At 44.1% G+C, this 17527-nt stretch overlaps 1 protein-coding gene across 1 annotated transcript in view; it reads right to left on the bottom strand.

Moving 5' to 3' along the window:
- Positions 1-17527, bottom strand: part of FAM120A (family with sequence similarity 120 member A) — a 92642-nt gene that overhangs the window by 43599 nt on the left and 31516 nt on the right. Inside the window, exons 4-7 of the mRNA XM_084795072.1 lie at positions 10194-10322; positions 9246-9342; positions 758-855; positions 116-399 (exon numbers count right to left, since the gene is read on the bottom strand). Coding sequence (XP_084651198.1) covers positions 116-399; positions 758-855; positions 9246-9342; positions 10194-10322 — 608 coding nt within the window. The remainder of the gene's footprint in view (positions 1-115; positions 400-757; positions 856-9245; positions 9343-10193; positions 10323-17527) is intronic.

The following is a 17527-nucleotide window of genomic DNA, read 5'->3' as shown; positions in this document are numbered from 1 at the left end:
CAAGTAGCACCGACCTGTGGTAGACACCTTTAGGCATAAACCCCAAGTACTTGCAGAATGAAGGAAGCCCTCAGTTCATAGCACCCAGAGCACTCTGTGACCGTGAAATACTCACTTGGTTGCCCCTCCACCACCATCATCATTGTCTGATGATGATGATGTAGAAGAGCCTGGGAAATAGGCAGAATCCACGTGATTGGGGCTGCCACTCTGAGCTGGGTTGATGGGCGAGGAACGCTCATACAGCGGTGTGTGCTTCCCCTCATGAGGAATGTTGCTGTAGCTGTTCTGCTCTGTCAGGTTCTTCCCGCTAGTGTCCAAGGCGAGGGCAGGCTCAGGGAGGCTGTATGGGTATGGACCCTGGCCGGGGGCGCCCCCTGGGCTGGGCACCTGTGGGACCTGAGGTGCAGAACATAAGTCAGTGACAGGGTTGGTAGGGCCTGAGGCAATCCTGGATGGCTATGTCCTCTTCGGTAATTTTTAATTTGACAAACTGGCATCTATCTTATGTATCAACCAAGGAATTTTTAAAAGTTCATATCTGGCCAGGCATGGTGGTGCATGCCTTTAATCCCAGCACTCAGGAGGCAGAGGCAGGCAGATTGCTGTAAGTTTGAGGCCAGCCTGGTCTACAAAGTGAGTCTAGGACAGCCAAGGCTACACAGAGAGACCCTGTCTCAAAAAACCAAAAAATAAAATAAAAATAAAAAGTTCATATCCAAGGCCCACAACGCCACTGCACTCAGGGCCACCTTACCGCGGGCTTTGCTTGCAGAGACGTCTGTGGAATGTTGAGCATCTGAGGGGGAACAAATGGTGGCACCATCCCAGGCATTCCAAATGGATTTGGTCTGGCTGTTTTGTCAATATAAGAAGGAAATAATAAGACAACTGTAAAGAGAATGCTATATCCCTAAGACATCCCTGAGGTCAACCCAGGGCCTATGTGCCCTGTCCCCTTCAGGTGCCCCACCCATTTCCCAGAAATCTTTAGAAACTCAAAATTTACTCTGCAGCTTCAGAGGCCATGGCTTCCTCACCTTGCTGTAAAAGTAGAAACAAAACTAAGCCAGAGTTCTGATACTCAGCTTTCTTAAGATCAGAGGGCTTTTATAGCCTCTGCTCTAAACAGTACTGGACAGGGGAGGCATACATGACCACCACCTCTTACCCACTTCCAGCCAAGTAACCCACTGGTCCCAGAGTTCCACTCTGCCTCTCTGAAAGCAAAATGCCAAGACTAAACTGTGGGGGTGATTTTTAAACAACACAAGTCAGGGTCAAACCAGGACTATAAATGCAACGCTAGTCTAGCTGCCCCAGTCTGGCAGACACCGGGTCTCCTGAGAACACGGTGCAGCCCATAGAGGCTGAAAAGAGAAGCACAGATCACTGCTCACGTCCACCCGCTCCAGGAGGATCCAGGAGCCTCACAAGTTGCCATCTCTCTAAAATTCTCATCTCTGGGAGCCTGCAGCTCTCAGCTCTGAACTGCCACAACAGGCCTTTGATCCTGGCTCGCACTAACTGGAAATCCTGGCACAGCTTCCCTCTTTGTACTGAACAAAGAAAACTGCCGTACAAACAGCAGGGAAGAGTGACCATGGCATGTATGCTCAAAGGGCACATTTACACATGTAGACACACCAAACATGCATGCACCAGACACAAGTAACAAGTCTACAGCTCTCCTCCAAGTGTGAGGTAAGAGTCACTGCACCTGTTAAAAACACTCTATGGTAATTCGGAGTCACAGCTAGGAGTAGGAACAACAACAACAACAAAAATAAAATTTAAATTAAAAAAAAAATGCTGTAAAATCCAGCAATACTCAAACATTGTCATTGGAATCACTGTAGAAAGTCTGGTTAATTTCTGGTAGCTTTTTTTTTTTTAAAGGTTTTTGAGACAAAGTTAACTGTCCTGCACCTTGCTTTGTAGACCACACTGGCCTCAATTTCACAGAGATCCACTTGTCCCTGCCTTCCTAGAGCTAGGACTAACAGCGTGCACCACCACCACCCCTGGCTAACTTCTGAATGGTGAAAGCATGGCCTGGACTCACTGCTTCCATCTGCCGCTCTCAGGTGAAGATACCACTCTGTGCCATGCTACTTTTAGATATAACAACTTAAACCTCAGTAAAAATCACCAATTTTCCTTTGAACAAAAAGATAAAACAATAAAACATAAAACCAACGTCTCTTCTTAAATTGTATTTCTATTATTTTGTTTGTACATGTGTCACATGAGTATAGGTACCAGTGAAAGTGCCCCCACAAAGCACCAGATTTCCTGGAGCTGCCTGACATGGGTGCTGAGAACCTATCTCACGTCCTTAACTGCTGAGACACTGCTCTAGCCCAGGCAAACCAAATATTTGGAGTATTTTCTAAAAGGCACATTATAGTCAATGGCTTCAAACATACCCTATGTCTCCACAGAGCAAGCTACTGTTCTCTCATATGTCAGAACTGTAGTCACTGAATGAAGTCATGTACATTTTCCTGAAGAAATGTGTGGCCACTCAAGACCTGTCTCTGGAACCCACAGGCCTCTCTCTAAATTGGTTTTTGTTCTCCATGCCCAGTGAAGCAGCTGAAGAGAACCATGGTCCCCTTTCTCTATGACAAGAGTGTCTCCAAAAAGACACAGGGCCCTGTGTGGAGGCAGCACTGCTGCTTTCCTATTTCTTTTTTTACCAACACATACTAGAGGCAGGCTTTTATTAGCAAAGTATGTACCACAACAAAGAAAAAGGATGCAGGAAGAACGCTTCATTAATAGGATTTTTATAACTTAAAAAAAAAAAAAAGTAAGTATTGCAGACCTAGGCGTGGTGGCACACACCTGTAAAGCACTGGGGAGGCAGAGGCAGACAGATTGCTGTGAGTTCAAGGCCAGCCTGTTCTACAAAGCCAGTCTAGGACACCCAAGGCAAAATAGAGAAACCCTGTCTCGAAAAGCCAAAATAAATAGATAGATAGATAGATAGATAGATAGATAGAAAGAAAAAAAAGCATTGCAGACCTATTCAGAAATGCATAGAACAGTAGCAGATACAGCTGCCTTTGAGATGTGCTCACTGACTTTTCTCCCTAAGAGCCCAAAGCACAGTTCTATGATACACCCCAGTAACTCTCAACCCCTATGGAGCAGCCGAGCTTTTGCTCTATATTAAACTAAGATACCTGTTTAAAGGCAGAACCACTCCTGCCTAACTATAAACATCACAGCCCAGCCCCCATTCCCATCCCAACCTAACAGAGGCTTTTCTCACTTAGAGATGTTACATTATTTAATCAGTTCACAGCCCAATTGCAGACCCATCCCGTCTCTCCTCCCAGTCCTACCCTCACATCCCCCTTCAAAGAATGAAACAATAACTCCTACAGTTGATATTAGTTTTTAATGAGTGTTTGATAACTAGTGGACACTCTTTTCAATGGGCACATTTACTGGGTCCTGAATGTGCTTTAGGCTTTACTTAGTCATTGCTCCCTCATGAGCACCCCAGGACCACTCTTTTTCATTGTCTGCATGGTCTGCCTTTTTCTATGGAAATATGAAGTATATTCCACAGTTGGAGTCACATGGAATGGAGCCTTTAGTTTGGTTTCATTTACTTAGCAATGTGCATTTAGGTCCCTTTGTGACTTTGCGTGGCTAAATAATGCTCCATCATTCCAGTGCTATAGTTATCTGCATAGCCCCTCTTAAGAACATCCTGGTTGCTTGCAAGCTTGGACAGATATAAATTAAGCTGGTACCAACATCCAAGCGCAGGTTTCTGTATGGACAATATCCATAAACATACCTGTTTGATGATATATGGTCAGAGTATGTTTTGTTTTGTGAAAAGCTGCCAAATTGCCTCATAAAGTATCCATCTCGTTTTACATTTTCACCAGCAACAGGTTGTTGTTGTTGTTACATCTTTATTTATTAATTTTGTGTGGGTGCATGTGTGTGGGTACCAGACACGTACACACAACACAGCATGCAGGTCAGAGGACATGTGAAAGTCATCTCTCCCTTGCTCAGGTGGGCCACAGGAACTAAACTGCCGTTGTCAGGAACAGCAGCAAGTCATCTCACTGAGTCATCTCAAGAGAGCAACAGACCTCTTTTCTTCCACATCTTCAACAGCATTCAACAATTTCCTGGACAAGAGTGTACAGAAGAGCTCCTGTGTCCTCTTAAGTGTGGTGGTTTGAATGAGAACGGCCCCACATGCTCATGTGTTTGAGTACTTAGTCCCCAGTTGGAACTGTTTGGGAAGGACTAGTTTTGGTGCTGTTGGAGAAGGTGTGTCACTGGGGCAAGCTCTGAGGTCTCAAAAGCCCATGTCATTCCATAGTAGCACTCTGCCTCCTAGTTCTGGACCAGACGTGAGCTCTCAGCTACGGCTCCAGTGCCCAGGCTGCCTGCTGCCATACCTCCCTGCTGAGATAGTCATGGTCTCAACCTCTACAACTCTAAGCCTCAATAAACTCTTTTATAAGCTGCCTTGGCCATGGAGTTTTATAGTAGAGATAAACATGTTTTTGTTTTGATCCCAAGTGTGGGATGTGAAACAGACTTGTGTGAGGGTGTGCAGTGTTTGTTCGCTGGAAACAGACTTGTGATAGGACCTGTGGTATTTGTCCACTGGAAGAGGAACCACCTCTTGTGGGGGGGATGGTCTTTGCCAACTGATAAACATCCTAGTACAGACTCTGAGAGGATATACATGCCCCAAACCAGAGGCTTGGCTTTTTGTTTTTGCATCATTTGGCTGTTCATCATTCTGCTTCGAGATGCTCCTAGAGAGAAACGCTCCAGAGAACACGTCAAGGCTCTAGCTGCTGTGGTTGCAGCCACTTTTGCTAATTACTGCTCTGCTGCTTAACATGTCTGCTGGAGTCCTGACGATGAGGAGTGGAATCGCTCCAAGGAACTGAGTGTAAAAGGTCGGCTTCTCCTGCGCCCATTATCCTCTTTCCTCTCCTATCTAAGGTAGGTGATTGGAAGAGAGGTGCAGGCATTAAAGAACCCCAGACAAAGTAAGTTTGTAAAAGTTCAAAGCCTACAGTGTCTCTTCACAGTAACAGAAAGGTAGCTAAGATAGTAAGGAGGGCTCTGGTTTCACTCAGGCAGCTTTTAAATGTGCATGAGCACTTGCGTCTGTTCACACAGCTGGTATCGCATTAGTAATTGTACTTTCTGTCACTTTAAACCACAAATTGTGAGAACTCAAGACTCTCTTGTACTTGTGCTCAGTATGGTGATTCACAACAAGCTATAGCTGACAGTGTGCTGGGACACAATCGCAGCATCCCTAGCATGTGTATGCTGACACACAGCACAGCAGATGTGTGGAGGTTGGCAGACAACTTGCTAAAGTCGGTTCTCTTCTTCCACTCAACCTCAGTAGGACAGCCATGGCAGCAGGAGCCCTTATCAGCTGAGCCATCTCAATAACCTCTGTACTTACTTTTAAAAATCTAAAAGGTACAAAAACATCTGAACACACTGTTTTTTCATCCTTCAATAACATCCCCCACATCTAGTTCACTCTTGAATGTTGGCCTAGAATACTTAAGCCTCTGGGGCTGATTCCTAGCACCTCAAAAAACAAAACAGAGAGATTCATATTAGCACGGCTAAGACAATGGAGAGATAAATGAGGCTTGGGGGAGAATACCAAGAATGAAAAATTATCACCAAATACCAGGCAAGGGACGTTTTGTTTCTGTAGTGTTATGGCTGAGATGCTGATCTCTCTCCAAAGCCCGGCATTGGAAGCCTGGCCCCCAGGGTAGCAGTGCTGAAACGGTAAGGATTTTTACCAGGTCGTGCCCAGAGAGCAGTCCTTCATAAGCTCAAGGTGACAGCCTTTGAGTGGATTAGTACAGAAATGAAACTGAATTCTCAGTCAACTCTACCCACAAAACACTTAAGTATCACTTAATGACTGAAAACATGAATGTACTTCACAGACGTTGTAACTTTAAAAGTCACCATGCCTTCAACACGATCACTAGCCTGGATCAATACATGTATTCCAAGGGTGGTATCCTGGTAACTCCATTATCCCGTTGATATTAAAATCCTTGGCTGTCCAAGTCCCTTCCATACACGGTACCTTTGCATAAAATGTGCACAGAAAGACTTCATACACGGAGAACATGTGCACACAGAACCCATACACAGAAGCTGTGCGCACTAAGAACGACACGGACTAAATAACCGCAAGGTAAATGCTATACAAACAGTTGCTATACTGCATTATTTGGGGAGAATGATAGGGAAAATTAGTACATGTTCCATATAACTTCCTTTTCAAACTTTTCAGGAACTCAGATATGGAGGGCAGACACTACCTTTCACTACACTTCCTGTTCCTGAATACACTGTGAGGCTCATGTGATCTCCAGTAACTGTGTGGACTGTAGCTGCTGCTTTCTGTCCCGTGTCTTCTAAAGGTCCATGTGATGGACACTGGTCTTTACTTAGTTAGGTGGTGCTGAAGGTGATGGATGGGTGGAACCCTCAAGAGCTGGAGCATAGTGGGAAATGCTACTGGCCTTTGGATGGGCTGGTGCGCCCCAGTCTGTCTCTTACTGCCAGCCTCACAGTATGCTCTCTTGTCACAGCACAGAAGCACCACTGTGGTCTCATCTGTTATGAGGTCCTCACTAGAGCTGAGCTGAGTCCACTGCACAGCCTTGAGTTTCTAAAAGAGTCAGCTAAATATGCATTTTTAAAATTATTTTATTTGGCCAGGCAGTGGTGGCGGAAGCCTTTAGTCCCAGTACTTGGGATGCAGAGGCAGGCAGATGTCTGAATTCAAGGCCAGCCTGGTCTACAGATAGAGTTCCAGGACAACCAAGGATACACAGAGAAACCCAGTCTTGAAAAGCCAAAAAGAAAAAAATTATTTGCTTATTTTGTATACACGTGTGCCATAATATGCACGTGGAGGCCTGAGGACAAGTTGTGGGAGGTGGTTCTTTCTTTCCACCATGTGAAATCTGGGGTAAAACCCAGGACATCTGGCTTAGCAACAGGCATAACCTTTACCTGTGATTCATCTTGCCAGCCCAGGCTTCTTTTCTTTAAAACGTTACTTAGCTTTAGATATTTTGCTATAGTAGTAAAAAACCAAAGTAACATGTAGAGGAACAAATTGATGGTGTGTGTCCTACTTCCCAGAGCTGCCAGGCTTCCTAACTTCATCTCAGCATTCTGTCATCGAGTCAAGCATTTGGTGCCCCTTAGGCTGCTCTGCCTATAATAGGAGTATCTGCCATTAACAAATACCTCACATACACTTTCTTTTTCATATTCATATACTGATGCCACTACAACAGAACAAGAAGGCCAATGCCAGCAAATAGTTGCATTAGATGGGCCAGACAGAGGGTCTAGTGTTGATTTATTTCATGTTTTCTAGCAACCAAACAAGCAATTATGAAACATTTCCTGTGTGCAAAGCATACAGCAGATATATCTTAACCAATGAAACGATGTTTAGCTACCTGTTCCATTCTACCAAAGCACATGACATTATCTCCCTCCCCTGATTCAAAAGCTTAGTGGCCTAATTCATTCAGTCAAGTGCTTATCCACTAGGATGCAGAAGGCCCTAGCTCCCCTGGCTCCTACTCTCTGCAGGTGGAAGAAGGTGCAAAGGCAAAGCTACCAAGTGTTGCAGGTGTGTGAGGATTGTAGCAACTGACAGAAACAGTGTCCTCAGAGTCACTCAAGTGTGAGTCTCTTACACTAACTGATCTGAATCCCAAGGCAGTCAGGGAAAGGAGCACCAAACATAATAGTCGGTGCAAAGGCCACTGGCAAAAGCCAGCTTCATTCTCTCAAGGCAAAAAAAATTACTGCACATCGAGCCTGTGGGGCAAGCTGTCACCAGGTAGGGTGGGCCAGGTGTAAGCAGGATAAAGTGATGGGAGTCAGGCCAAGTGTGACAGGAAGACAGTGCAGGGGTTTAAGTGTGGTATGGCTCATATTTTGAAACATTATTCTGACTGCTCTGAAAAAAAAGAACTGTATAGTGTACAACTAAGTGAACAGAATATTAATAAAGAAGCTAGGTGAACAGGTGGACCTGCAACCCCACCTCCCTCAGCCATAGTGTCTGCAGGCTACACTGACTCACCCACCTCTCACATGTTATGCCAAGCCCAGTATCTCTGATCTGGGTTCCCAGTGCCTAACACACTGACAGAACAATGCTTGAATCCATGAAACACAGCTCTTAGGGTCTAAGTAAAGGTGCTTGCCACACACACCTGACAACCCAATTCTGAAACCCTGAGCTCTCATAGTAGGAGGGGACATCTCCCAAATGGCAGCCATGTGTGTCCACTCACACACACAACAGAAACACAAAGACTATTTTTTAAGTCTAATTTTCACATATATCTGATGAACGCTCCTATTTTTGTTAACAGTTAATGAGAACAAATAATACCAACAAGCCAGATGTGACACTTAAGACTTTCCTTTCTTCTTGTTGTTGGGTTTTGTTGTTGTTGTTGTTGTTGTTGTTGTTGTTGTTGTTGTTTTGCTTTTTGCATTTTGGTGGGTTTTGGTTTGTTTGTTTTCCCCCTGCGACAGGGTTTCTCTGTGTAGCCTTGTCTGTCCTGGACTCACATGCAGACCAGGCTGGCCTCGAACTCAGAGATTCACCTGTCTCTGCCTCCCAAGTGCCGGGATTAAAGGTGTGCACCACCAAGTCTGGCTCAACTTTTCTTAATCTCTATATTGAACCTCTATTTTGAACTTTTTGCAAAAAGAAAAAGGAAAAAAAAAAAGGATGTGGAAGGGGAGGAAGAAGAGAAAAGAGGAAGCAGCAGCAGTAGTAGTAGAAGAGAAGTTGCTGTCAACCCACTGCACTGTCTTGTGTCCTCAGGGGACTCCTCTGCTGTGATTTGCCAGCCTGTCTCCATGGCCTCTGCTTTCCTCTTAGAAGTTTATACAGTCCCTCTCAGGAACGACTCAGGGACCACATGTATGTAAGTGCAGAAAGTCATACTGTCACAGAACAAAGCTGCCATGTGTGGTGGTGTGCATCATTAACCCCAGCATTCAGATGTGAAGACAGGCAGATTTCTTAGTTCAAGCCCAGCCTGGTCTTCATAGTGAGACCTTGTCTCAAAAAAAAATAATAAATAAAGCAAAATGAACTTTGTTGAGGAATAACCAATCTCTAATGCAATCACATGGAGACTTTGTTTACTTACCTAAGTAATGTGGTGGGTGAAATGGCATAGGCTTGCTAGTTGCTGAGTAATATCCAACTGCTCTCTTAAATCGAATGACTTTGTCATCTGTTCTAGACTGAAATAGGCGTGGGAAAGCCTTAGTTATGCCACTGGTCATATGTATAAACACCTTTATCATAACGAGTAATTTATAACATGAATAATTTATAACCTTTTGGGTTAGATAAGAATGCAGAATAACATGAAAACTTTCAGGTCAAACACAAAAGACTATTACAGGGGAGGGGGGAAGAGAAAAAGAAAAGAAAAATTGATGCAAATTTAAAACAATGTGGTCAAAAGGTAGATTTCTCAGCTGGCAGCAGCCCTGGGTGCAGGCTCTATAGTTTCTCTGACCAGCTCTGCTGGTCTCTGACCTTTGACATCCCCTCTTAACACTGCAACACCACAGCAGGTAGAATGGATGGCATAGACTGGAGGTAAACCATGACTGCCATGGCTTAGCCTCAGGGCAGAGCAGGAACATCTCAAACCTCATTCACTCTACTAAGCTGACTTGTCAACATGTTTTACTTCCCAAAACAGAAAGTCAAATCAGCAATCTACAACATCATCTGACGAACATGAAGTTTATCTTTTAAAACTCGGGCATGAGACTGGCATAGTGATGCAGCACTCAGGAGGCAGAAGCAGGTGGGTGACTGTGAGTCCAAGGCCAGCCAGGGCTACACAGAAAGACCATAGCTTTAAAAAAAAAAAGACCAACAAACAAAACCAACCCTCTAGCACATACATCTTATGAACCTGACAAGCATGGTTAAGTGGCTCAGACTGCCCAGCTGGTGGATGATACAACGGCCAATCTAACCCTTTTACCCACAGTTTCCTGTCCCAAACACATCTTTCCAGCCTAGACCCCTAGGCACAGCCCATGCAAAGCCCCGTCCTCCCAGTTTGTGATGTTACCTGTGAATGCTGGAAAACATCCTTAGCTATGGCGTCCAAGTCAGAAGTGTCGTGAATGTTTCGGACATAGTCAGCTACAGCTTTGATCACTACATCACAGGGAGGCAAGACCAGCTGGTGGGCTCGGACCTGGGAGGACAGATGCACATGTCAGCAGTAGTTAGGAGCCTCAGAGATTGGTAAGTCTGCATGCAGGACCTAGACACTCCAACAGTGTACCTACTGGGGGTCTGCTTACCACCACCCCCCCATGAGGTTCTGGCCTGGACTACTGTACGAATGGCAGACTCTGCAGACAGCTTTTCTTTTCAGATGATGAAAGACAATTCACCTGCTCAAACCCTGTGAGATTAAAAGAGCATGGCTGTGATCTTTGAACCTGCACTCAAGGCTCCCTGAAACTTTAAGGATAAACTCAGCTACAAAGTACCTACACCCACCAAGTTTATCTAGGAACATGACAACAATAGTACCACTGCCCACTGAGGGGCACATTTGAAAACAGAGGAATAGCGAATGTAGTCTAATATCCCTCTGTCATTATCCAAGAACAGCTGCTACTGAAGGTGGGTTAGTAGACTAGAAAGAAAGCAAAACCACCTGAGAAGAGCTTTGGAGCAGGCAGAACAATCCCCCACCCCCACCCCGCTATTATCCACATTCCCTTCTCCAGAACCTGCATACAGTGTTATGTGGCAGGATAGAAAGAAGGTTGCCAATTGGCTCACCTTAAAATAAAAATGTTGTCTCAGATTGTATGTGTTGGCAGACTGTAATCACAGGGTCCTCTATGTGTCTGTAAAGTGGCAGGAGAAAGACATGACCTGCCATTGCTGGCTTTGACAGCAGAGATGGAAGCCACAAGCCAAGGAATGTGACCAGCTGCTGGAAGCTAGTAAAGTCCAGGGAGAATTCTCTCTGCAGAGTTCAGATGAACACGGGCCTGCTATATCTTGATTTTAGCCCAGTGAGTCCCAATCTGGGCTTCTAGTCATTCTAACACTGAGGTAATATTTGTGTGTGTGTGTGTGTGTGTGTGTGTGTGTGTGTGTGTGTGTGTGTGTGTGTGTTAAACCAAAGAGGTGTGTGAGGAAGTGAGTGAATCAGAAAAGGTAAACTTTAAAAATGAAATGGAGGGGAGCTGCAGATGGCTCAATGGTAAAGAGCACTGGCTGCTCTTCCAGAGGTCCTGAGTTCAATTCCCAGCAACCACATGATGGCTCACAACCATCTATTATGTGATCTGATGACCTCTTCTGGCCTGCAGGTGTACATGTAGGCAGAGCACTGTATGTATCATAATAAATAAATCTAAAAAATAAAAAATAAACTCTAAAAAAAATGAGATGGAAAAATACATGCATTAACACTTTGAGATTACTACCCAAATTTCCAGATGCCCAAAGCTACATTAAATTTCCCTTTTAAAAAAAGGGGGGGAGGGGGGGAGGCAGTGGTGGCATATACCTTTAATTCTCCCCAAAGAAGGCAATTTGTTTCTCCCTCTTAGCACACATGGAATTTTCCATGTGGATCACTGTTTTTCACCCTTAAGAGTAACACTTTTCATTTGGTTTGTAGACTGTGGTACAGGGAAAATAGCATAAGGGCTCCCTGAGCATGACTGTTTTCTGATCCTTGCCATCCAGGAACATGCTCCCAGCAGACATGTAGAAGGGTAAAAGTGCTTGGGACCACTCAAGGTAGAAGGGACCATGCTCTGCCTCCTATGAGATATTTCAATAACCCCAGGGCAAAGCAGATGAGGGAAGCCAGGGAAGTAAGGCCAGGACAGCAACCCTCAGCTACCCCACACCACCTCACTCCCATGTTCCTGCTGGCAGACACATGGGCACCTTGCTCACAGTGAGTGTCTCATCAGGAAGAGCAGCATGTTGGGGGTGGGGGATGGGGGTGGGGGTGGGGCAAGGGGTGGGGGGAGAGCGGCCCGAGACTGGGAAAGTGTCCTGATGGCCTGGCCTCAACCTGTAGGTTCAACCCTGCAGGTGTTTGTGGCTAGCAAGCCACTCAAATACCAGACACTGTACAAACTATGACTATCTCCCCATGCTGTGTGTAGTATAATTATTTTAGGTGGTTTTATCCATTAAGAGATAATAACTCAGATGGCAAGAACACAAGTCACTGGCTTCCTGACTGCCTCTTTCAGGATCAAAAGCAGGCCCGTGGCTGGTGCCTGGGGGCCTCCTTGCTATCTCTCATCACCTCTACTGCTGCTTCCTCTAGAGTCCTGACCTGAACTGTCAGTGTAGTAAGCATACCCTCAATCTTTATAGTGGCCAAGCAACAGCTGTTTTTTCTTAATTCCATTTTTTAAATTTTAGCTCAAAACACGGGGTTAGAGAAAAACAAAACTCAAACAAACTCCAGTGACTCTGAAATTGGAAACAATTATTCTGTTTCTGAGATGAGTGGATGATTTCTGCTTCAATAAAAACTGATAATGAGCCAGGTGTAGTGGCGCACGCCTTTAATCCCAGCACTCAGGAAGCAGAGGCAGGCAGATTTCTGTGAGTTCGAACCCACCCTGGTCTACATAGCAAGTCTAGGACAGCCAAGGATACACAGAGAAACTCTGTCTTGGGAAATAAAAAAGAAAGAAGGAAACAAACAAACAAACAAACAAAAATGTTTGTGATCAAGTTCCTTTGTCATGAAATTGTAAAGGATTTCACTGTAAACCATTTGCTTTGCTCAAAAAAGGAGGGGGTAATCAAAGATCCACAGGATTTTACCAACCCTATGCTTCCAGGCAGGAAACTTAAATAATAGGTAAATATTTCAGTAGAAATAATAATTACCTCTACATAAAATTCTCATGTGAACTGTCATGTGGTAACATTCCTTTAATCCCAGCACTTGGGAGGTAGAGGCAGGAGGATCTGAGTTCATGGGCAGACTGGCCTAGAGAGTTCCAGGGCAGCTAGGGCTACACAGAAAAAAGTTGTGTGGGGGGAGGGGAGAGGTGGTGGTAAAAGTGAGTTTTCGCTTTTAGCAAAATGAACCATTTCCTAACGAAAACTTTGTGCTGTGATCTCCCATACACCTGTGACAGGCAGACGTAACACAGAACCACCACAGTGGAATCAGTGAAAGGCCAGAGCGGCCCCAAATGACAGATGGTAGCCAATGAACCAGCATAAGCGCTTATCCTTTGACTTCTGTTGTGGTCTGAATATGAAATGCGTGCCCCCCCCCCAATATGTTGAGACTCTTGGTCTCCAGGTGGTGGTGCTGTTGTTGGGAAGGCTCCAGCACCTTCAGGAAGTGGAGCCTGCCTAGGAGAAGGATCACCCTGGGAACAGGCTCACTTCGCCTCCTGTTCTCTGCTGCTGCGTGTGGACAGCTGACACGTTCTCAGACAGCCTTGTCTCGCAGCCTTGCCTTCCATTCCATGATGGACTCCATCCCCTCTCAGCTATAAGCCGAAATATCATAGTCCGTTTGCCCCCAAAGTTGCTTTTTGTCAAGGCATTCTATCACAGCAGTAGAAAAATAACTAATTCAGCATTTAACTGAATTTTTAAAAATGTCTCCAAGGAGCCTCAAGGCCCAGGGCTGGGTTGGTGGTGTGGGCACTGGTTGCCCTCAGCCTGTCCTCTGCAGGTACCGCTAACAATCAGTCACTGCACCCACGCCATGTGAGGTCCAGCTTTCCACCACGCAGCTGACAGCCTCAGGGCTGCTTTCATTCTCCTAGAGATGGATGTGGAGCTATCCTCACCCCACACGAATACAAGAGGTAGCCTCTAGCAACTACCTCAGGGTGACCTTAAGGGACTTTTAAAAGGAAGTCCACTCTGCAGCCAGAAATCCAGATTCTCTATAACCACTGACTTTGTTCAGTTATTTCAAGGGACATTTCAAGGAAGCTAAGAAGTAACAATACACTATAATGAGATTAAAGCACAAAAGGAAACAACCTCTTCCAGATAAGACTACATCCCAATAGCATCTGTTACAGAGTATTTAGTTATTCACTGTTTTTAGTATCTCACTGGGTATAACCCTGAGTCTCAGCCTTGACTATATTGTACAGCTCTGAATTCACTTAAATAATGTCACTATATTACATCCCAGTTGTTAGATTAAGCCAAACATGCCACAGTATTTCAGGTATTTCTATTACAACCTAAGACTCAAGGAATATCATTTGATTAAAAATAAAATAAAACAAAACAAAACAAAAACCCCTTGCAAAGCTTTCTAAAATGTATTATTAGAAAGGCCAACTTGGCAGTCTTTAACACAGGACACAAATATAAATGATTCTTTGCAGGGGTGAGGTTCCACAGAACATGAAGCTTATAGGAGAGCGGCTTTTACAAAGTCCTAGGGGAAAATCAACACAGTTTCTGAGTTTTAATCAGGCATACTTTTTCATGAGGTCAATCAATGCACTATACTCCACTTTTAGACAGACGCTGCCTCAATTCTGGTGGTCTCAATACCTCATCAATAACAGGAGTGTGTGTGTGTGTGTGTGTGTGTGTGTGTGTGTGTGTGTGTGTGTGTGTGTGTGTATGTAAGAAACTGAACACTTTCTCAACTATACATATTTTTATGTTGAGTAACATTCTTTTCACCTCCTTTTTTGAGGCAGGGACTCAGAGTGTGGCTCAGGCTAACCTGAACTTGTTATATGGCCCTCTCAAAACACAGCCTCCAACCCCGCTGCCTCCGCCTCTTGAGTTACCAGGGTGTGCCACCAATGCTCACTACTTCAAAACTCTTCTTCAAAGTTTGTGTCTACTTTGTTTACTTGTTCCTTTAAACAACTGTTGGTGCCCATTTATCCTATGTGAGAGCTACTGTTGTATTCTTAATCCATCATTTGGGTCCTGCACCATGCTACCAGACCATCAATCTTATCTATGTTGTACTTAAGGAAAAAGAACTTCAGCATTAGGCTGGCCACAAAGCAGAGGAGCACATCTATATACTGACCTGTCTAACACACACACAAAATGAGTGCCCTCAGGCTGAAAGCTCAGCTAGAAATGGGTAACACAACGTCAAACACTGAGTTCAGAAAGGGCACCGGTTTACTCTAATTTTTTAGCCATTTGCATTCTTTTCATTGTATAGGCAGAATTCAGAACTTTGCTGTTCACAAACTGAAGCCCATGAAACAGTAAATAGTCCTGTGGCACACCAGATTCTGTGTGTGTGTTGGTGTGTAGATAGAGAGCAATTCCTTACGCAGGTTTTTCCCAGTCAACACACATCGGCTAGACATCTAGCTTTAGTAGAAATGCTAGTTAAGTGTTCTTTAAACTGGTTAAGATGATATTAAAGTGGAAGATGGCCACACTTGATGCCACAATGCTGTGCTTCATGGTGCATTCATTTCATGGGAAACAAGTTTGTGACTTTAAACATCTTCTTACAGAAGTGTTTAGAAAACATAACAGTTTTAAAAATGCAAATACTGAATATATGAAGCAAAATTAAAATCATGCCATGTGTTTGTTTTGTTTGAAAAGACTGCAGTTTTGTATCAATTCTCTTGCTTCTGAGTATTCCTTCAGTGGCTTGGGAAATGTTAAAGCATGCCATTAAAGATTATATAATAGCATCTGTATTTTCAAGTTTTCATTAAGTATTTGTATTTTATAAGAAACTGCTTTTAGACCATTCCCAAAGCAGCCCAGCCTACCACTTATCTGCTTCCTGTCACTACAGTTGTCTTCCCTACAGATTCATAAAAATGTAACCCCACCTATTTTCTTTGGGTCTGCAGATGACACTGATGGGATCTGTACATATTAGCAAGATCTAGCGATGCTCCTTTTGTGGTTGTCTATGCACCCATCATCTTTTACTATGGATTATCTCTAGGCTAAGACAATAATAAAGTTGCTATGAATAGTCAGGTAGGAGTTTGTAAACATGGCCTTTTACTTCTCTAGTAGAAACGTCCAGGAGTGAGACTGCTGGGATGCACAGCAAGGATATGTCTGACTTTAGAAGAAACCCCTCACACTGCCCTCAAAGTGACTGTTTTTCCATGGCACAGAGTGGCAACTGCTTGACAGTCTCCAAGTGCTTGAACTATCTGTTACCTTCATTCAGCCTTCATTCAGCTAGACGTGGCTAACCACGATTGCTTTAACTTGCATCACTCAATGCATTGCAGTACCTCATGTACTCACTGAGCATTCTGTAAAATACCTGACCCAAACCTGTGTCCATTATTTAACTGGGTTACCTGATTTTTGTGTCATTCTCCACATATCATGGGTGTAAATTCTTTATTAGACACACTCTATTTTGCAAACAGTTTCTCTTAATGTAATTGTTTTTCATTTTCTTAACTGAAAAGTTTGTGTAGCTGATAGTTACAAAGATTTTGTTACATATTCTTCTAATGTTAATATTCTCATTTTTTCACATGGATATTCATTTGTTGAAAAAGGATCCTTGGCTTATTAGTCACCTTGGAACTTCTGATGAAAATAACTGACCACACATATGTATTTCTGGACTCTGCTTTGTTCCCCTGATTTTTATAATCATCCTGGCAGACCGTGGTAGCTTTTGTCTTGAAACTTGATAGTAATAAGTCATCCTACTTTGTTCTTCATACTGAAACTATATTTGGGGCTCGGGAGGTACCTTAGTGGTAGAGGACTTGCCTATATGCTCAAAATCCTGGGCTTAGTCCCCAGTATAAAAAGGGGGATGGTTGTTGCTATTTTCAGTCCTTTGAAGGTCCATTTGAATTTTTAAATCAATGTATACAGAAAATCTTGCTGCAATTGTGATTAGAAGAAGGACATTTTGACAATGGGCTCATAGGCCCTTTCTTTAAGTTAGATCATGTCTCCACAGTGCCATCCATGTGTTCTCTAAGAGAAGAAGGACTCGGGGATGGAACAAAGTAGGAAGGTAGGATGGCTGATGTGGGGGGTATCAAGTGCATGATGCTTCATCAGAGGCTCCTTGAGTGTTCCTGTTTCTGTACTGGAGGTAAAAGGTCGCAGTAGCAGAAGAAACAATTATTTAGAGTTAAGTCATTAAGTGGAAACTTCTGGAAGACAAAACCTGGCTCTTGGCTCTAGAGACAAGAGGCTGCAACAGAATACAAGAAGACCAGGGACAGTACAACCTAGATAGCTGCACTAAACTAAAGCACACCAAGGCCCAAGGTGGGAACTGTAGGCAGGAACAGGGACAAATGACAAAATGTAACCAAGTTAGTGATGTGGAAACTAGCAGGACACCACTGAGAAGATGAAAAGGGCAACCACAGACTCAACATGAAGGTGCACGCCTGTAATCTCAGCACTCGAAGAGGGTGGAGGCTAGAT

The sequence above is a fragment of the Acomys minous genome, assembly GCF_964271855.1.
Source record: "Acomys minous genome assembly, chromosome: 9".
Lineage (NCBI taxonomy): Eukaryota > Metazoa > Chordata > Mammalia > Rodentia > Muridae > Acomys > Acomys minous.
This window is presented reverse-complemented; position numbering and strand designations above follow the sequence as displayed.